At 34.9% G+C, this 23280-nt stretch overlaps 1 protein-coding gene across 2 annotated transcripts in view; it reads right to left on the bottom strand.

Annotated features, from left to right (window-relative positions):
* LOC124353795 (WAS/WASL-interacting protein family member 3) overlaps window positions 1-23280 on the bottom strand; it is a 49027-nt gene that overhangs the window by 4920 nt on the left and 20827 nt on the right. For both annotated transcript variants that reach the window (XM_046803792.1, XM_046803793.1), the window contains exons 2-5: window positions 13296-13457; window positions 2234-2431; window positions 1832-2022; window positions 417-735 (exon numbers count right to left, since the gene is read on the bottom strand). In XM_046803792.1, the coding sequence (XP_046659748.1) occupies window positions 417-735; window positions 1832-2022; window positions 2234-2431; window positions 13296-13457 (870 nt within the window). The remainder of the gene's footprint in view (window positions 1-416; window positions 736-1831; window positions 2023-2233; window positions 2432-13295; window positions 13458-23280) is intronic.

Below are 23280 nucleotides of genomic sequence, written 5' to 3'. Positions count from 1 at the left end.
AAATATGTATATTTTCTGTCATATGTTTTTGGATCCGCTTATTTATTTTCTTTCTACTCATTGAGATCGATCATAGTTTGTGTTCGGCCTGTGAATCAGGAAGTAAGGGCAACACGAAGTCTTAAATAAAGCATAAGAGCCCCACCATTGACGAAACCTAAATTCTGTATTGACCATGAAAATTAAAACTTTTAAGACAAAATTGGCAGTAGACTGATTGGTCTATAAGTTATGAGTTTATTTGGAACTCCGATATGACTCATATTCTCCGGGAAGTCTTGAGTTAACCATCTTTCTGTCAAAGAAAGAAATCCTCTTTGTAAGGATTCTAAGAACGTCAATTGATACGAAAGGTATCTATTCATAAGGAGAAAATGCAGTCTTGTAAAAGACAAATTCCACATTTTGAAGCTTACTTTGGAATCAGCGGCTTCTTCTTGAGCAATTCTTGTCAGAATAGACATAGGTATTTCCGGGTGAGGGGGTCCCATCTGCGCCTGAGTCTGGGCGGGGTGAGGGTGCATGGGCATGGGGGGTGGTGGCGGGTGGATCAGTTGCTGTGGGTGACGTGGCATCATGTGTGGAGGTGGTGGACCCATGCCGTGGCCGTGAGGAGGTGGGTACACGGGGCCTTGGTGCATGGGCATGGGCAGCGGGATCAGATGCATAGCCTCCTGGTGGAAGGGAATGGGTACTACGACTGGAGATCCTATATTGTTGTCCATTGGCACATGTCTGTAAAAAAAGAAATCCCAATTTGTTATGATTTCATCATGAAAAAAAGGGAAATCTGAATAAACATTTGTCACTGCACATAAATAACAGAAATGCACCACTTTAAAATGTTCTAATAATACTTTATAGACTCAAAAGGTGCTATAAATATGTTAAAAAATTAACCCACTACATAAAATCAGTTATTAATATATTGTATCTCAGTCACACCTATCACTATTAATTTTATATTCAATCATGTATTTGGTAAGTGTTATTTTTTTTCTTAGGAGCCAATTGCATAGCACTTTGAGTTACAGTAATGTATAAAAACCCCTTTCAAATACTTAAAATTAGGTCTAAAATAACACTATAATTAATTACATTTTCAATACTAGTTTGTCTTTAGATTAAATGATTACATTTTATTTCTTAGTTTATTTTTACAAACACACAAAGTAAAACTCATAAGGTTTCAAACATAGATGCTGTTGTATGGTAAGCTTTATTTCACTCAAAGTATTGGCCAAATCCCAAGTACGTACAGCCAACCTCAGTTGCTCATTTACAAAGCTGAAAATAAATAATTTTACAGATAATTTTATGGTATCTAGTTTCAACAAGTAGTTAGATGAGAGTAGTTAATCCTATTCTCTAATGCAGGCTGATTCTGCAAATGGGATCTCAAATCGAGGGAAGAGAGTTTTTATACATAATTGTAAACATCGTAAGTCGAATGACGTTCTTCTTATCCTAGGTAAGCTGTTGGGCTGCAAACATAGATCAGTCAACCTGTTATTATACACCCCAATATGAGACAAACGTGGTAAACCTCTGACTCAAGCTGATAGATGGTGTTAAAAAGTTTAGAGTAATGGCCTTTCTAGTTTCTAGGTATATTGTACGTATTAGTACATAACTGTTAATTACAGTTCTTGTTGGATATTGAGTTAAACGACTTTGAGTTGGTATATTAGACCTGTGGAGACGCAGGCTGAGATAAGAAACTTCTTCCCTCATCCGACCCTATTTTAAAGGGTTTCTAGAATTTCAGTAATTAGCTGAGCAAGTGTTTGGTCGTTAACGAGTTAATTGAACTCACTGGATACTCTCTTACCTCTGGTCGTGGCCGCTCTCACAAAATATCGCCATCCTCTCGCCGGTGACGTGTTCGTAGCGCGGGTCTGTGGTCAGGTTCACTCCGAACGGCAGCCTCACCGTCTTGGGCTGATGGTCCATCACCTCCTCAGCACGTCGCTTCTCCACCACACAGTTCATCCGCGACCGTTGGTTCTTCTCCACCAGGCTCTGTATCACCAACCTTAGTTCTTAGTATTTACTGCACTTGGCTGTTCATCAGCAGTCATAGAAATAAAAATAGTAAGATCGAAGCAGACAAAGAAAAGACACGTTATAGTTGAAAAGTGAGATTATTGATACGTCAGAAGGGTTGTGTCTCTTCAAATAATTTATTTGCAAAGGTCACGTTGTTATATCTTATGTGTGAAAATATACGTACACCTGCGAGATCGTCGAAGTCAAGAGTAAGAGGCAGCTTCAGCTGAATGGGGGCTGTGGCGTCTTGCTGGACTGGGACGGCGGGGGCAGGTGGTGGCGGCGGGGGTGGCACCAGGTTCTCCTGTTTATTCTCTCCGCTCTCCTCTGACAGGGGGTCGACAGCTACCAAGTGTTGGTATTGTGGTTGCTCCTCCAATTCCTGAAACCAAATAAAAATGTGTTATGTTGATCCTATTTATAGTCCTTCAATGATGCATTGTGGCAAAAGAACATGTTTTCTATTTACTATTCACCTACTTTTATCTGTATGATCTTTTTTTATTTAATTCAGCATTTTAAAATTTAATAATACATCTTTACATGGAAAAAAGACTATTGTTCTGTTTCTTCCCTTTTTTTATTGCACCATTATAATAACTTTTCACAAGTTATTTTCATGTCGCTCTTAGATTAATTGATCAAGGAATTAAATCCCAGCGGGAGAGTAGCTATTAACACCGATTTGAACTAAAAGTTTATCCGTCAATAATATCAGGAATATAATCTCAGATTCCCCTCTATCCTTAATCACATCCATCTTTCTTTGACTTTGACTCAACCCCCTAAAATAAATTTCTTCTGCAGATCAGCACGAATGCTTTTCTAACATGTATTTCCTATCGCCCTCTTACGAATTCTCCGAGAAAGAAGCAACTATTTGTCTACTTTTTCTCTTGCTCATATCTGGTAGTGGGAAATCCATTCGTGAAAAGAGAGGGAGAAAGTGGCTTCGACTGTACAGGAACAGGAAGTGGGGAGCTTACGTCACAATCAGTTGTCGCTTGTACCCATACAAGAACAGTAGGCGCGATCAGCTGATTGTTGGTAGCAAAAAACTGGATTCAGACCGTTAATGGTTTGGTGGCGTTGCACAACTTAAGGTTAGGTTAGGTTAGGTTCGGGATCTTATATAACTCGATCTTGGAAGACATTTGTTTGCTCCTTTCTGGTGATAATAAAGAAAAACTTTTCAAAAATAAAATGTTGCAGTTCTAGAATTTTGATTCAATAAAGAAATGAACGACGCGTTTTTACATTGAAAAATAATAAATCTATAGCACACAATAGTTAATATTAATTAACACTATATATAATACATTTGCTATACTGTGTTAATAAACAATGCGAATCCACATATGTTTAAAGACCCTAGACTAGGTATTTCAAATTTAATATCATAATTCTGTTGTTATAGTACTAAATAAAAACACTCCATTTTTTCTACATTTCAGTAAATTGAAAACTTGAGAAGATGACTGGCTAAAGACAAGAATAACTTTTCTTTTGCGTATAGAAAAGAAGAGTATAGGTCTTGAATGTCCTTATAAAATTCAAGACTTATCATTCGTTAAGTCGTTACCATTCTTTATTTCTGAATTTATTTCCATCCTGTTTTTATGTCTATGTACATTTTTCTTTCTTATTATATTTGTGTTCCTTAATTCTTTAACTACAATATATATTATACCTACTTTCTGTTCTCCTATTCATTTTGAAATTTCATATTTTCATCATTATATTCCTACCTAGCCACAGGATTTAAAATATTTATTTATTTTTATTCTTAACCTTAACTAGATACACAACCATGGGTGCAACACATTTTCTACCCTTGAATAAATTCGGTTTAAAGACGAATCTTGTTTTTCTTACTGGTTGGGAATTACAAGGCCGGGTGAAAACCATGCGACACAACTAAAAAGTATTGTTGTTCAGCTACAAAACTATATGAAGCAAGAAGTGGAATTCGACTACAAGACCCTACATATTATTTGATTGTCCCATACTTAATGAAAGTATTGGGGATAACAATGGCCAATACTTGCGATTGTGCTTTAGAGGTTGAGACACTCCACATTCTGTATCCTCTAAGAAGTTATCAGACTCGTTATGGTGAAGTTTGTAACAGCTGAAAGCAAATGGATTGTTGCTCAACTGAGATACTGAACATAGCATGAGTGTTGTAATCTGTTTGGAAACACTGAATACCGGCCAACAGACCTTTGCCACAGTGTACGGGTAAGGCTGCGGATCCAAATGTCACGGGTTCGATTCTCAGGAGTCATAAATAATTTCAAGTAAGTTTGGACCTTTTCGCCCAAAAATAATAAAAAATAAAAACTGTTAGTGTAATAAATTAAAATTCCACTGACGTAGAAAAACTGTGTATAAAATATTGACAGTTAAACTAATCCAACTTAAGAAGGTAAACATCTAAACCAATTTTATTTTGCAAATTGGCGAGGTACAAAAGACACTCGCATCAACACCACATTACGTCATCCGGTCAGACGGAGGACGGACGGGCGGGAAGGCGGGCGGACAGGCCGTTCACCTGAGAAAGCGAGTTGCCCAACCGGTGGGCCGCGGAGTAAAATGTCATTACGTTGGGAAAACGCCTGGATCGGTGTTGCACACATGGTGCCAGCGGAGCGTGAACTGCAAAAACTTCTGCCCAAAGAGCAGAACCCGAATGGGTCAAATCAGCGCCCATTTAGATATCACCAAATCGGCGTACACACTTTCACCCAGGCATAAAAAGAAAGCGAGTCATTTAATTTTGAAAATAATATGAAAGTGACACTTTTCGAGAATAAAAATGTAAAATACACTGACAGATTAAGATTTTAATTGCAATCATTTTTACTTGTTTGTCACTGGATCAATTAATGTCTAATACTGTATAGTATAATTGATCTTGCAAAATCATTTCAAAATTTGTCCAAATTCTAATATTCCCTTGTTTGAATCCTCCTTTGTGGAACACAATTCAAGCGTATTTCGTTCCAATGTTTTTGTGTTATGTTTCATGGTCAAATTTATTCAAAACTATAGTTATACAATGTCGTAAACCCTTTTACATCCTTCCTTAATTATTGGAATTAGAGAAAGACTACCTAAAAGTGTTAAAATGTTGTTTAAGAACAATTCATTGAGAAGTATTGGAGAATCTGTTCATTTATAGCTGCTGGCCATTGGGCATGGATATTATGTTTCATTTGTGCTGTATTATGCACATTATTTCAAACTTGATTACTATTTTCTTTTTTTGCCATTTTTAATAATTAACATAATAAACTATATTGACTTTTATAGCCAAAATGTAATAAAAACTTGTATTAATTTGGCCAAAATGGACTTATGAAAGTAAATATCGTATAAATACATCTTAAGAAAGTCCTTTGTAAAGAATAACACGTTCCGTTAGAAATCGATATATCTAAATCCATATTTTGCTCTCTCGTATGCGATTGTTTGTCTAAATAATTACAGAATGTAGTAATAGTGCTTTAGTTATGAAAATAATTTGCTACAAATTAGCTGTTATATTTAAAGTTGAATATCACAATAGCTATCAAGTGTGATGACTTTATATTTAATTGTTTTAGAACTAAAAGGTGTTTTCTTAACAAGAATTTGTATTTTTCTTATACCACCTCGAGTGGAAGGGGAATAATAAAATACTTTATTGAAATGTTTTAACAAGATTTTACATATTTTTATCCTTAGGAGTTTTTTCACCGACAGTTATGGGACTTCCTATATGTATTTACAACTTGTAGAGATTTTCAGTATATAATTCACTTTGCTTTTACTTCAAAGTTGGAAAAAATTGGTAGACACTGATTATGGGATGTTCTGATAGGATAGTATTCACGTATCGAATAAACCTCTATAGAATATACGAATTCTTTGAAATATCGTTAATTGAGTCAAATACTGGAATACACTTGATCAATAGCGTAAGGTCAATATTGCTCTCGAATCATTTGAATAACTTGATTTGGCGAATGGGATTTGGCGAATAACTTGTGACAAATATTTGCGGTGCTTTCATCGTTAACAAAAAATTGGTGCATCTCTACCTTGATCAAAAATTAACAACTTATTTCTATTTTCTGGAAGTCAACACATTGAAGTAATACATTTAAATGTTTTTCTTTCTAAATGCACGTATTTAATTCATAATAAACATTTAATGTAGGAATGGAAATTATTTGAATTTAAAACTACTAGTTTATTGATGATAAAGGGATTATGTTAAATAGGTCAATTGAAATTAGCATGTTTAAATAGATTAATCAGCAATAAATCTTGCTTTAAGACCAGACAGATTCTTCTTAAAATCGTGTTATTGTCTTACGTTGTCTATGCGAAAACTTAGAAACGTCCCAGAGATTTAAAGGTGGTACCTACTGGGAGATTCCTCTTGGTCCTATCAAGAACTCCATTGATTCTGGGGTCAAAAAGCCAAAAGCTAGCAAAGTTATTTAATCAGATTCTTTGATACTCCATTATCGGTTTATATTATATAAAATAACTTATATTACAGTAATTCGGTATGTAAATAACGAGGTTAGCTTTTGTTTCTCCAATTGGTGCTAAAGCGTCAAGAGAATCTTTCAATGGTTAAACTAGTTGAAATCATTCTAATTGTTATTATGAAATATTTCGATTATGAATAGTTAGTAGTACACTGTGTTACAAAATAATTCGAATCCAATGAACGAACACTTATTAGAATACCTTGTAACCTATTCTATTACACAGTGAACTCTAAAGTTCAATTGCTAGCGGGCATTTCCTCTGTCTACCTCATTACTCATGTATAATGGGAGTATAAGCCCTGGAGCTGACCCGCGGAACCGTGGTGCGCATGCGTATTCTAGCTAGTGTCACCCCGCCTCCTCCTTAGCTCCGCCGCGAAAGTAGCGCCTCGCTTGGTCGGCCGGCCGAAACTACCGGCTCTCTCCTCACCGCTTTCCACGGCTTTGTCCTGGAATTGTCACCGGTCACCCAGAGGACACCTCTAGATGGACAGGTCGTTAGGGAGCTCTCAAGAACATCAGCTGAGAATCTCCAGAACCGTGTTAAGATCTCGATCTTAAACACATCTTATTATTCCGCTACCAAGATATTTTTATGAAGGAAATATGATTTTTCCAGACATTTGCCATCGTTCAATGCAACAAAAAATCAGGGTACTTTCTGATTAAACGGAGACCACCTATTCAAAGCACCCAAAGTTATGGGACAACCAAAGTTGCTAAATCCTGTTTATTATCGGTGGCCTCTGTTTATCAGAAAGTACCGAAATCAGTAAAACTACGTTTCGAGATCTGCAATCTGATCTCTTCTTCAGGTAAATAACTAACCTTACATAATTACAAATTATGTTATAATAACAAGATATTTTAAATGTTTCATTCGATATGTATCAAATGCGAAATTTTTAGGAAATATAATTTAAAGAAATGCTGCAGGTACACGATGGGGGAAATAATACATCAAAATTAGATTAAGTAAGTAATATTTGTAACTTCTTTTTAATAACAACTTATTCAGCAATTTTGAGGACACACCGCTTCTGACAGTCTCTTGTTATGCCATGTTATTATACTTTTCAATAATTATAATGTATTCCACGAATATGAAGATTTCACAATCTTGTTCCACTAGATTGAAAAAGTGTACTAAAAGTTTTATGAAAATTCCGTGTTGCAGTGTCTAACCCAGTGGATATCAGTTGGCGGCCATGTTGTGGCTCCAATAGGGCTGAAAGGGTAAACGAAATATGTTTACTTACTTTATAAAATACTATGGATGTAAAGGTGGCTGAAAATTAAAATCCCCCTCTATACAAACGTCTAGGTACAGCCCTGGATATATATGAACAGAAATGAAGGTCTAACGTGGTCGTTGGCCTGCGAGAGAGGGAACGACCGCAGTTGAGAGACTCCTTGACCTGATTCTCCATAAGATAGAGAAGAGTACAGGTCTCTGCGGATTGGATGTCCATGGTCTCGTTCTGTGAAGTCTATTCCTGAGAATGTCTTCTAAACAGTTAGCGAAATATTCTTCTCTTTGTATTTTCTTCAATACATTATGAATTATATTAATTTAGGCCAAAGTTTATATTCTTTTGTTAAAACATGTTATATTTCTTAAATTTAATGCTCAAATAGCAAGACTTCATGGTTTTAGTTATTAATACGGATCCGTTTTCGCGTTCTGCATTTATGTCAAGATAAACTTAGTATAATATAAATATAATTAATACGAGATACCTCTACACACTACATTGGCCTTCGTCCTTTTTGCGTTTTTTACTAGGATCGTAGACAATTCCAATTTTCAATTGAAATGAACAATCCAAAGTCAAGCAGATCACATCTACGTGGTCATCACAACTAATGTCTAAGTTTTTCTGTTCACACCGTGTCGAAACATTGCTTACACAACTATTTTCTTCTTCAATTTTCGTCTCACTATATTCAAGAGATAGGAGCATGACAAGATATGCATATTTAAGTTTTCTTTATGACAATATTAAACGGTTCTAGATTTCCTAAAATTACTAAAAACCTGACCATCTCATATGTACTACAAAATATCATGTGGGTTTTAGTAAAGGAAAGTATTCAATAAAGGGACAAGCCTGTTTATCCTCATCTATGTTCCTTTTAGGAACAATGAATCGACGACAAAAAGCCGTATTAGGCAAGCTGCTTGATAGTACAGAATAACTCATTGGCTGTCCATCCAAGAACCTGCCAAGTTGCTTGTCTTGGTTACCTTGCCAGTAACCGCTGTATCCACTACACAAGGCGAGTGGGTACGTGTTTTGCCCGTTAATAACCAACATTTAATCCCTAACTCTCTATTGAAAGTCTTCCTAAATCTGGAAACACTTAATGAATATAATAGATGAAACTTGGTAACCTGAGGACTGCGGATTTTCTCGATATACGGGTATGTTACTACTATAGATTGTAATATGTAACTGCCTTTTCTTTCAATGAAGTTTGTATTTCAACTTTTCCTATAAAACTATACCAGAAGGATTCAGTTCTTTCAGAAGGAATTAAACTGGAAGGCTGTTTCATACCTTCCAGTTAAACCTTCACTAGGTACCAAAAATAGATATGTCACTTAAATCTGGGCAGCCTTATGAATGTTCAGAAGCGGTTCATCACTAGCTGCAAAAATCGAGATATTGGGGTGCAAGAGTACATCAATAGGTCTCGTCTTCTACGGGGGGTATAGTTCTATGAACTGTTAGAGTTCGTGAGCCTCCCTAGGCATTAAAGGCAGGCTGTTGCTAGCCTTAACATAAGGGCATGCTGCCCCTGCCCGCTTTGACTGGAGAGGCTGATACAGAGCTGGCCACCTCTTCTTCAAAGGAGACATGACAGAGTAATGCCTAAAATCCTTCCTCATGGATTTCGAGAGATGGCGGCCCCTAACCTTACCCATCCAGAATATCCAATCACACAGAAAGCAGCGCAATTCCTCAGCTTCCTGTCCTAAGAGAAAAACTGTCATTGCTTTCTATGAAGTTTCGATTGCAACTTTTCCAACAGTATCGCGCCGGGTATCACTTTCTTCTTCAGTGCCCAATACTGTATTCACACGCTTGACTGATATTCCCAGGACTTTCTACCTTGGTCACGACTCGGTCTTACCCATCCTGCTTTCTATTATTCTGTTTGAAACTATTTCGATGATCCAAACTGACCATATGTTCAACAATTTTAAACTTTACTCTAGGCGCAAGTCATACAAAAGTGATGTACTTGAAGGGGATTGTTTGAGGGATAAATTTCCCCTTCGAGTTTATATAACGAAACAATACTGGGGAATTCATGAATACTGGTATGAATTCCAAAAATACATGTGGTTTTTGCTGTCAGTTAGAATTAATTGTATATTTTTATATTGTGGGGGTAAAATAAAAAATATACTATACTTATGAATGTGTGCTTATATTATATGTAATATTGAACAAGAACGTATACTGTTATCCTCTGGAATGAAATATTCTGAATATACTGAAATATGTCATGTTTCCGAGATGATTTTCCGGAAGCATAAATTTTGACACGTAACATTATCTAAGAAACCACCGGAAATTTCACACAATATGTTATAAGTTGTTGGCTACCTGCATTTTAATTACTAGCAAATTATAAAATAAATCTAAAATAAATAGCAGATAAAAATTCAAATCTATTTACTTAAAATAAATTAGAAAATATTTTTTACTAATCGACGGTCTTCTTGTGCTCCTTAACTGTTAATCTTTAGCTCTGAAAACTAATTAGAAACCTCTCCGTCAAACCACCTTCATCATAGCGTACCTTCCTGGCTTCTAGACCACAAATACAATATTTCATCTTTAATTGAATACGCGTATATTCTGATCACGAGTCTGCATTTAGTCGTGAGTCGAGATAGTTTGCGGTTTAGCAAGCAGATGGCGTCGCAGTCGCTGATAATTGCGTGACGCAATCTCGCGGTGCGGCTCGACGGCTGACTATAATAAACCGTGTTTTTACGTTACACCACCGAACACCATTGTATCGTTTCTATTTTGTCTATTGTTGCGTTTCCCGTTGTTGCCATTGTGGTGTGGAACGCGTTTGACATTTGTGTCAACGTATTCAAAAAGTAACGTCGCATTTAGTTCCTATCAGTTAGTTGTTGGACGACTCACCGTTCTTTGTCACCCGACGATAACAGAGCACCGTATTCAGTACGTAGTCCGTTGAGCTTTGAAATGTGACAGTTTAATCACCTTTTGTGTGAGACAATAGAGCAACGCTAACACTAGAACACTGTTACCCTTTTTATTTATTCTGTATTGTTGGTTTTGTAGTTCTGTGTATTACTAATATGATACTATAGCCGTATAAAAGGAAAATGCAGGACAGTCCGTAGTGAAATTTCTCAACATAGCCTATTATTTACGGTATGGTATTAATACTAATATACGAGTACGATACGTATCGAAACCATATCTTGTAAACTATGTAGTTTTTAAATATTTATTCCGTGAAAAATTGTTAACAAATGACCATTACAAACTATTAAAAAACGTTTGGGTATAAATCAGTTATGATAACGTCAGTTTTTAAAATATAGGCACCTCCAACTGTTCTACAACATAAAATAATGGCTGGATGATTAAAATTAATTATTATTATAAGGCTGCTCCAAAATATATTTCTTGATACAGAACATTTAGTGGCCTTTAGAAGTTTTTTTGCATTGGTAGCAACAAAAATAGAAAACATGAGGAAGAGCAAGAAATAACACGTATGATCTTGCCTCCAAATCTCCTTATATAATTCAAGCTCATTTATACGATATGATTGTTTCTGCTAGTATCGTTAATTTATACCTACCTATCCATCCTACTCCCTTATAAGGAATAGTGAAACAAAATAACTGATCATGTGCAGCAGCTGCAGCTCTGACGGCAGGTTGTCTTATTTAGTCCGTTCCCAGACAGTCATAGTTCCCAGACAGTCATAGTCGTTAGTCCATCGAACACCTATTTATGTTCCACACACTGAAAAATCTCCTGAGCTTTAGATGAAATAATTCATCCAAGGATAATAATTTCTTGTTGAAGTAGAGCCAGCCATACACTCTAATATTAACGTTTCAAAGGATTATTTTGATGAATAGATGTGTTGAAGCAACAGGCATTGAAACTAAATCACGAAGTAAACGTTTAATATACATATATCTTCTATATGGAATGTTGTTTTTGCTAGAAGCCATTTTCCTCACAGGAAACTCATCTGCAATAATTTATGACTTCTCAAAAGTTCTGCTTTTAGTTATTTAAATAAAACATTTAGAAGTAAATAAATATTGGCTGACAATGTTAATATAACCTCCAATTAAAATATTTCTGTCAAGACATGTTTAAACCATGACAAACACTCGCTGTCATCCATAAATTGTACGGATTGAAATGGATTCTATGTGTATATTAGCTTCACATTCTGTTGTTAGGATGTTTGTGCATTTGCACGGAGGTTCAGAAACGGAATGTTTCTTTTCCATTATACTTAGCTTAATGTCAACTGTAAAGTCTTTCATACTCTCAATCCTGACATACTACTGTAATACAGCTGTCTATGAGGATGGCTTGAGGGTGGGTGTAAATTGGAATCTGGTGTTTCTTATCCTCTGGGCATAAAATGACGATGCCCATAGGTTTTAATAATTTTAATGTCCAAGATGGCAATAACAACTGTAGTACCCATCGTTGTACTGTGATTCTATGTAAAAGTTTAAGGTCATCTTTTTGCCATCGATAATCAAATTATTATCTAAGGAAACAATCGTTCTCCACTTGTAACAAGGTTTCGTCTAAACTCATTTTCCTTCATTCATAATTATTTTAAAATGTACTAATGCTAATTAATGAATTTTATAATCGTTGGTTATAAGGGTGAATTGATAAATGCTGGACAATTATTCAAAGACAGCCTAAAGACAACGACAAGGATATTTTAAAGGAATTGCAAGCATGTAGCAAATAATGACGCTGCAGTGACAGGTGTCTCACACAAACAATGGAACTCTCTTCAATTTACATTGACAAATAGCCTATTCACATAACCGAAACTGAAGGTAGATAAGGCTTATCAGTCAAGGTTGCGCCGTTTTTATCACGTATGACTTCACACCCGTAATATTCTTTATTTTCACATGGAAGTTACTATGAATTATTCTTTTCTTGTGGGTTACGTATTCAAAAGTTGTTCAAGGCAACTTTTCCAAATCATGAGAACTTTGACTCACTCAACCAATCTTAATGGTCAGTTACATCCTTAAGAAATAATTATAGAACATTATTTCTTCTGACAAAAACTTTACGGGAACTTGAGTTAAGTTGACTTTTAAGGTAGTGGGGTATTAAGCACTATTAAACCATGGCCAGTCAGTATAAAACCTGTTTTAAGACGAAGTTAGACACAGAGATTTGAATGTACATTCCAATGTTTAGTTTGTGTTAAATCACCTGTATTGAAAGTATTCCAAGATATTGGTTTTGATATAAGCAAATATTATACTAATACAAGTTTCTTTTAAGACCTTCCTTGTGGTACCGTCTTGGAAAATCTGGACTTGGACAACTCTGAAGTCATTTAGTGTAGACGAAGACTTATAACTGTTAATCATAACATGTACAGAGACTCTAGAAAAGGACTTGAGGACAGTACCTGTCTGAGGGCCTCCTGGAAGTTATAATTGGCGCAAGACGCAGAGGCTGTGATGTAGGCGGAGGCCAGCATGAAAAATCCGAGGATGAAGGTGACAGCGATGACCGTTCCTGCAGCGATCCTGGCGATCTGCACGGCCGTACCCCGTGTCCTCTGGTACGCCTGGAAAAACCAAAACAATCATCAGTTTATGTAGGGGAACACAAGAGAAGGCTTAAAGACTTTTTATACCATGTCCATGAATGAGTCTGGAAAGTGTATTGACGTGGGTCACAAATTTTTAGTCTTTAGCTAAGAATATTTATTTGTTTTAAAATTTGCTTACTTTAGAGATCATACAGCTGCAGTTAGGCTGTAGAGAATGCTGCAAGAAATTCTCTCTAGTTTTACAATGGATTTTTAAATAGTGCAGTTGGACATAAAACTCAGATCAGTTGTAGATTTATTATAAAACTAGCAATCACCCGCGGCTTCGCATGTAATTTCGTGGGCTCTGAGTTAACTATCCTTTTGATACGCATGTTGTTTATCTTCAACATTCTTAGTTTCACGATCAAGGAAATATATATAAAAAAGTATAGCCATTTTAATTTACTATCTTATTATTGTTGAGACATTGCTAATTTTGCTTTATTTCCCCGATCATAATGTATATTGATAGTAAATACACTTCTTATAACAACCATTCCTGCAACCGCTGTTGAATACAGTATACAAGTAGTATTATATATACAGTATAAGATATATATACCTATATATCTTATATACAACTTTTAATTTTATTATCTGGATATTTTTATACTCTGTATTCAACAGCGGTTGCAGGAATGGTTGTTATAAGAAGTGTATTTGCTATCAAGCTTATTCTATGCTTTCACACCAGAAGTGTAAACAAATTTTGGTTAAATTAATTGAAAATACGCTTTTATTGTCATAAAACAACCTTTATAGAGAACAGTTAATTAATTGAACAGGTTCTTTAAATATTAATAATATTTGTTTGCTGTAATGCAAACTTAGAAACAAATTTGGGATTTGAAACAACTTTAGAGACCAGTGGGGCGTAACCCGGAGGGATTTTAGAAATAGGAAGGCCTATATTATCCAGGGAACCTAAGATTGTCTATGAAAATGTCAGTACAATCGATCCAGTAGTTAATTCGTGATTTAATAACGTACAAACAAACTTGCATTTATAATATTAGAAAGGATGTGCAATATCAACATTTTAATGTACTTTATCAATTTTAAATAAAAAAATGTTTAATATCATCGTATTGTTTAACCATGCAATTAACTAATAGACGAAAATTGGTAGCTAATCTCATGATAATTACTAAAAGTGCGATATCCTTTATACAAAACACAACGCCGATTTTCCTCCATTTGCACGAAACTCATGTATTCAGAAAACGTAGTTTTAACTTAATAAAACTTCTATTATACCAGTCACATAGCCAAAACAGTATAGTTACAAGACAATACATTTTTAAGTGAAAATCTTTCAAGAAATTTCCTGACTTTATAAGTTACATGATTTTAGGGCACGTTTGATTATTTAACATTTCAAAAATAATTTGTACTTATGGGTCCTTTCTAATTTTGTCATTATCCAAAAATTCTGTGGGTGTTAAGATTTTTATTTAAATCCTACTCAAGAGCAATTAGTTGTAGCTGTTTTAATAATTGTTAGGTCAATGAGTTTTATTGTATTTTATTGAGTGGAAGTTTGCATTCTGTTTCCTAAAACAGTGTTGCACTTTTAGGCTCAACAGAGGACATTTTTAAGGCCTTAGCATCTGGAGAATGAAGGTCAATATTGATCAAAGTCAAGAAACTTTGAAGTATTATTAGCTTCACGGAAGACCTATAGTTTGATTGAATTTGTTTGGATTCCATACCTTTTTAAGTTATGAAATTACTTTAGTTGTGGTTTTTAATTCAGATAAGTTAATTAATTTAAGGATTCTTTCCTGGAACATTACAAAAAGACCAAAGTATCATTCTAATAATGGTTCCAAGAAATAGGACATATTTGTAAACAAAATATTGGAATTATTCTTGGCATTTAAACGAGTAACAGGGTTCATACAACAAAATTTAAAAATAAAGATGAACTATCTTCATTAACAAAAAAAACAGAGTGTGTTGTAACTGATAACATCTCTGAGCTCTGGAAGGAAAGCGAAACCTACCCGACTACGGTAGCCAGTAAGGAAGTCCCTAGTGAGAGGAAAGTAACGTGGGTGCACTAGGGTCTCTGGGTCAGCTACTCAGTTCCTATAGCCAGAACTGACTCATCAGACAACAGAACCAGTTCACTCCTCCTTCACTGACCTTGATCCGTCAGAGCTTCCACTGGCATATATTCATCGCGCAAACAGCTCCACTTATCTATTTATAGCTGCGATCAAGGAGATTCTCACCTTTCTATCTCATTCATGTGCTAGCGGAATAATACTTATGCATTTTAGTAATTATTAATGTAATGTTTATTGAGTACTCAGGTGCTTTGAATATGGTAAATTTTTTATACATTAGAATGTTTACTACTACTACTATGCATACAAAATGTGTAACTGATCTAAACGGAACTAAGAAGTCTTTGTTAATAGCTCAGTGTTAAGGTCTACTAAGAAACATAAAGGTAACTTACTGTTTAATGATTTGAAAGATTAAAATGCAGATTACTAAATCTCTTTTGATAATTCAGACAACCACATATCTCTGTATTCCTTTGGATGGAGGAATAGCAACATCAGAAATGTCAGTTAGCCAGCGTAACAATATCGTGACCAACATTATTTATATGTGATGGTGTGCTGGCCAGAGAGGGCATTAATTATAATGAGTAACCTATGATTTATTTATTGAGTCAAAGTTGGAGCAAACCTTTTTTTACTACTAAAGCCCTGGAATGGAATATATACGAGGAGGAGGAGTACGTATACGAGTATGTGTGAGTTTCAATAAAAAGCCGTTATCAATACCATAGAAATTTTAAGAAATATCATACCACGATCGGCAAAATTTAAAATAATCGCTAATCAAATGTTTTATTTTTTTGTTTTCAAAAAATAAATAAGTTAAATCAAAATGCGATGCTATTTTACTTTCATTACTGAAAATGGAATTATGCTATCACATAGACCCAATAAAAATCCAAAGTTGTAATTTTGTACGCGCTTTAATATTTCGGAAAAACTCACGTATCTCTCCTATGATTTTTTATTTCACCATCACATGGGTTCAAGGTGAAGAATATAAGTGGACAAACATAAATTTAATAAGGCGTGATTGGAAGCGTCAAGGTTGTGAGTACAAGAATTAAATATATACATTTGTAGACGTGTGTGACCTCGGCAGACTACACTTGTCATTTATTACTTAAGCAAGAGATTGCTTGAAACAAATCCGTTGTTTGTATCTTAAAATTATGTTCCTTTAAATCGCTTATAAGAAGTTTACAAATTTAAGATTTTTGAACGTTTTAGCATGTTTTTTAACAGAGGTAAAGAATATCACACAAAACTGATGAATTAGTAGTGCTTGTATCCAGCAACTCGTAGTTTATACATTAACCTAAATTGTAGTTAACTGTTAGGTTAGTTATTCACCTGAGAAAGATATCAGTTTCAGATCTCGAAACGTAGTGTTACCGATTTTTTTTGTATCACTGAACAATATCAAATTTTCTAAAAATTCTGTTTCCTTCAAAATCCTTCCAGACTAAATTGACAGACACCTGCGTTACTAATGATTTTAGACGCCGTACAAAAGATCCTGGTCCCCATGTTGCCTAAGGGCCACTGTTTGGTTATGATAGCTGAAGAAACGAGCCAGCCATGAAAATCCCTAATTCCTTAGTCCTTTAAGACAATCTGCAATTTTCTTAGTTTCTATGGCCACTGGGCTAAAATAACGATTCTGAAGTATGAGTATATTTCCAAAACAGTACTACCAAGTGTATACTAATACACACCTCTTCATATAGTTATTTCAAAAAACTGTTTTGAACTATTCGCTATAAAAGCTATAGTAGAAATATCGCATATGTGTACAACAGGGAGTATTTGAACACGAGCTCGGAAACCTATGGTAAGAGATGTTCTAGGAAGATTGGCGGTTGACTTCCTGCTTAGCACCAGATGGGCGCCCCCGCCAGAGTCAGTGAGCAGGTCACGCGGTGAGCCCGGGTCAACACTAGAAAGTCCGCCAACACGACGTCGACCACTGAGCCCACTTTCCTACCACGGTACATCACAGAGGATCACGGTACACATCTGTCATGAGCTCGTGAGGAAATGTCAGGATACCAGTTCGCTAAGTCAAGACCTCCATGCCCGAGGCGGGGAAAAGTCCATGGAGCTGAAAGATCTCCCGGAAGATTTGGTACTTCGTAATCATTGTTACATCGTTAGATGGCAATCAATAGATCGTGCCGATTCTTTCGTAAATCTCCTGACCATTGTATTGCAGCCGATTTCCTTTTTCTTGTTACAAGTTAGATTAATATCGATTTGGGCAAGTTATGTATCGGGAAAACAGGACTTTGATACTGTAATGGTTTTAAATATGTAACATTATCACAATAAAGCAGGAGAATCATGTAGTATGTTTAATTTATCAGTATTTATTAACAACGACACCCCGTCTTTGTTTGTTCGCTTGTTTCCAATCTTCGGAACTGTAGGTCTATCAATTTTACGATTTGTAGACGCATGGGTTAATATCTCATTTAAAAAGATTAAAGTTGAAGTATTTATGGTGTCAATCCTAATATTTGTACTTGAACCAGAAGAATCTGAAGACGCCCAAAACATTTTTTGGCATGAATATTAAAATAAAACCTATTTTCATTTATATTTATCAAGTCAAGAACCCAAAAAGTCACAATCGTTTAGTATACTTAGAAGATTTAACTCAAAATTGAATTTACTGATTTCCGTTCAGTTTCTAGATTCTAAAACTAGATTTGCAAAATGGATTTATACACATTAATTATCGTCAGTTGGAGTACAAACTAATAAAAACCAGTAATAATGTAGTAAGTAGAAAACTATGTGATTAGTTAAAAACCGTAACTTGTTCCTAAATTACATCACTGCTCAACTAATTTTGTAACACACTTCTTCGAATTTACAATCACCACTTTAATTTATACAATTATAAAGATTTCAACAATGTTATCCCTCTTCTGTAACTGTTCTAGAAAGCTGTGTTGTTGTAACTGTGACTCTGTCCCAAAGGATGTTGGTTGCTGTTAATGAGGCATGAAGGATATTGGTCCGTTCATTATTTTTATGACTCATTTGAGAAAAGCGGCGCCAAATTATGACCCCATTAACAGTTAAGGACAGGGAATTAGTTTGCGGTACAGGTAATAACTGAAGGCTTGCTTAAAACTTAACTGAAACACCACCGCTAAGACGTTCGGACGAAGTAACGAACGTTTTCAGAGCTTCCAAATTGTTTAAGTTTAAATCTGCAAAAGCAGAAAATATGAATTTTGTTAATTTTTTTAACACCTTACAATCTCATGGTCAGCTGATATTTTAACAATGAATAGAATATTATGATACAAAACTTGTATACAGGATACGATGAATCAAATAAGCTCCATAACCCCACACAGGCTACTGCATGTTTATTAAGTAGGTATATGTTAGAATATTATATAATTATTAACTCGTAGTTATGTTATTTTTCAGAAAACTTAAGGAAGCTACGTAAATATAAAGAAATAAAGGATAAGATGATATCCTTTTATAAACCAAATGTTTTTTCTAGCAATTAAAACAATTAAACTGTTAAAATATGTTTATATATGTGAATTAAAATAAAATCCTTCACAAATATAGTATAATTTGTTTTTTTTATACGGTATAATAAATGTGTTGGTAGATATTTCTCTTCATATCTATAACAGTAATCTGGTGCATATGCATAAAGGAATTATCATTTTAAGGGTATTGTAATTTTAATATTTTGAAATGTTATTTGTCAAAAATTGTTATTAAATTAAAATATATTCACTAAACTAAGAGGTAACTTAATTCACAAGTACTAGATCTAAGCATAAAGAAACTTAAATAGTGAACACTGGAAATATTGTTCCTACTTCATAGCTCGTAATTATCGATATTGTCTACATTCTTAATGCGTAACTCGTAATTATCAATATTTGTTACCTCTAGCGTTTATTATTGTAGCTGTTAAACAAGTAATAGGAGCTTGTAAATGTTTGGTGCACGAATAAATGAAAGACTTGAACGCTCGGTATTTCTGATCGCGTTTAGTTAAACCCCGCTTTCATAATCTCCTTAAAAATCCTTTCAAGGTATGGATCCCAAGCTTTCAAGTTAGGTAGGCTACCATTGTTGGATTATTCGTTATTAAAATCACGTTTATTTAAATCGCGCTGTCATGATCGCCATAAAAATCCTTTCAAGATGGCTACCATTGTTAGATTAACTCACCATAAACTTGGTTATTTTTGCTTAAGACCTCGAATGCTTAGCGATGGCTACATAATCTCACCGATAAAATTACACGATAGAAGAAGAACCTAGAACTGGTCTGTGAGAAATGCAGTAAGTAGTGCACATGAACCACGCCGTCGCCGCGCCGCTTTCACAACACCCGACACCGAGATTTCTCCAAATAATCCTGTATACTCTGCAGTTCATTTGCCTATATTATTGAGGTTAGAGTAGGTAGGAGTCTCCTTCAATAATCAAATTGGGTCGAGTGATTGCTTCACGTCATTTGCAATTTGTGGCTAACCAAGTTAAAATGAGTAGCTGATTACTTAGAAAAGCACAATTACTAAAGAAATTACAAATTACGTATACTGTATGTGTTTCATCATTCGATAATTTGAAGTATTCCACTTTTATTTAAAGTGTTTAAGGTTATATAAACAAAACTGATAAGAACTGTTGATGTGATGCCTTTCTTATCGATTTTTTAATCTCGTTTTAATTACTGTCATAACATTGTTAGACTCCTTGTAATCGGTCAAAAAACAAAAAAGTAAACTGTTTTTGCAAATTCAAACGATACAAATTTCAAATCCAGTTCCAAAATGATTTAACTCTATTATGAACAAACTATTCCACAAATTATAAATAACAAGTACAATACAGACATAAATTACAAATTATGTATGCTATATGTATTTCATCATTAAATAATTTGAAGTATTCCAATTTAAGTTAAAGTGTTAAAAGTTATATAAACAAAACTGATAAGAACTGTTAGTGTGATACCTTTCTTATCGGTCTTTTAATTACTTTCATAACATTGATAGACTTCTTGTAATCTGTATACAAATTTCAAATCGAGTTCCGAAATGATTTACGTCTACTATGAACAAAATACTCCACAAATAACAAACGTTAAAAAGCTTACATGAAGAGTATATTCATATGATGGATGTCTTTTACATCATGATATTGAAGACGCTGGATAGATTAAAAACGTACTTCTGAATCACCATTCGATTAGCAGAATGGAGCCTACTACAGGACCTCCAGAAGACTGGTAAACAGTAAACACTTTCCCCCAACAATAGCCACACTTTCACCATTCACCGATTCCTCCAACACCAAAGACCTCCAGATTGTGTGTCACTTCGTGACCGGCAGCCTTCCTCTTCAGCGTAATCAATACCCTTAATGACTTGTACCTTCCTTTTCAGTAGAGTGCAATAACCGTAAATCCCTCCTGGTTTATTCTTCAGCTTCGGACACTAGAAAGTCGTGTACATCTAGAAGATAGTTAATTAGAAAATAGTCATCTTCGTGTAACAGAATGTTCGATTGGCGTTTTAACCTATCACCTGAACTCACACGATCCAGCAGACTGTAAATTTTTCAAAATACTCCGAAGAGGAGACTGGCGAAATAATGATTTGAATATAGGTAATTGTTTCTTTTCTACAAGTCCATCGATTCTTGTAAGCCCATCTAAAAAATCCATATCCAGGATTACAAATGCTAGTTTTCATTAATAAATCATGAGGCAACACTTTTTTAGTACTAATCGTAAACTTGATTTAGCTTTTGTATATTCACAATTACTACATGAAATTGAGTTTTATAATTCTTGGACTCTTTCAGTTTTCCTTTTTCCTTCGTGACTATAAAAAGTAGTTTCCCATTGTTAAAGAAGAATTCATGAAATTAAATTTGTGTACAATAAAGTTAACAGTCTTATTACGAATTAGGACCGGTTGTATTTTGTAAGGTTTCTTTAATTAGCAGTCTAGTAACCATAGTAACCGGATAAGATAGTTGGTCATATTGGTATGAGTTTATTTACAATCTACTGGTTCGGATTTTCCAGCGGCACGAGTGACGTCAACAACCCTACCTGAACATCTTACTTCTTAAACCGTCAATGCACATCTTTAATGCAATAGTTCGTGCACATCTGCACATTCGTTGGAAGATCAAGTTTGGTTAAACCTTGTACCAAGATGTCCCTAGTCTATTTTCCACTCTTAGATGAAGAGAACATTCAGTACTACACCATTGTGTAAATTCTACACCTCACAATATCCGGAATATGTTCTTGTGAGCGGATACAATAAATAATAAATATAAAAATAACTTTAGACCTTATATTACTCGTGTTCACATATTTCAATAATTTTAAGCAGCAAATTTCGAAACTCTCACAAGTATAATAACCTCCTATGTTTCCCACATTTGTCGACCTGCATGAGGGTATAATCTGGCTTCCGTTTACATATTGCTAGGACAAGAAGAACGTTCATTAATTACCAAGTGATCCTTGACTCACATATTTTAGCAATGAAATTTACAGTTACTCCATACTTGTACTCTCTATACATAATGATTTAGTTATTTATAAATGGCGTTACTTTATTTTATATTGTTTTGGCAAATTGTATTTGAACAGTTTTTGCAAATGGGTATAGCTACCGATGCACGTGAATGTGGTGTACGTCAATATATGTTTGTTTGACCCAACTTGGTAATAGATTGCGATAGTATTTCAATAAGTATTCCTTTTGAACAAGGTGAAAATGTGGTGTTCATCGTAACACTACCATTATGGACGGACATGTTTAATGTGTATGTCGTTCCCTCAAAATATGCTATCACAAAATACTTTTCAAGGAATTACCATTTTAAATGTCTACGAGACATATGGGTAAGTTACTATTATACAGTGTGCCCACAGTCATGTCAGTTTATCGATAGGATAAGAAGTGTAAGGACGCAGACAGCTTATTGGACAACACGTGGACAGGTAGACTAAAAACAGAAGATGAAACCGTCGAGAGTATTCAAAACAGCTTTGTAAGAAGTCCAAAAGTGTTTGTTCAGAAATGTAGACATGATTTGGATATCCCTGAGTTTCCAGTTCACAAGGATTTTAAAAAATACTTCAATGGTTACAAATCTCATATATTGCATGCTTTGAGACCTGATATCAAATTAAAGATGTATGACTTTGCTGTTGTTATTCTGACGTATGAAAACGGACTGAATAAAAGTTTATAAACAACATTGGTTTTAGAAATGAGACTACATTTTACTTATTTATAAGTGTGCATCGTCATAACGTTCCTATATTGCATTTTGCGCTACGAATCAGAGCTGTGATTTAATCAATTACCCTAGAAATCCTGATCGAAGTATGGGAGGAGATCAAGTTCACGTGGACGTCTGCAGGAAGATTCGTGGTGCTCATTCCGGGCTCAGTTATACCGCCGTAATTACTCTCTAATCATTTGTTAACCTCATTCTTGTCCTTATACACTTTTGTAAATAAAGTTGTTTAAAAGTGTGTCTTGATTTTGTGGACACACTGTATTTTCGTATTCAAGGAAGTGTGCAACGGTACCCCTATCAATCTCCACCTGTAGAACCTGGATGCTCACACTCGTGCGTGAGAGAAAGTCAAGCCATTGTCTTGAACATCTTGGTGCCTTGGCCTGACTCCGCCCTCA

This window comes from Homalodisca vitripennis, chromosome 2 (assembly GCF_021130785.1).
Source record: "Homalodisca vitripennis isolate AUS2020 chromosome 2, UT_GWSS_2.1, whole genome shotgun sequence".
Classification (NCBI taxonomy): domain Eukaryota; kingdom Metazoa; phylum Arthropoda; class Insecta; order Hemiptera; family Cicadellidae; genus Homalodisca; species Homalodisca vitripennis.
This window is presented reverse-complemented; position numbering and strand designations above follow the sequence as displayed.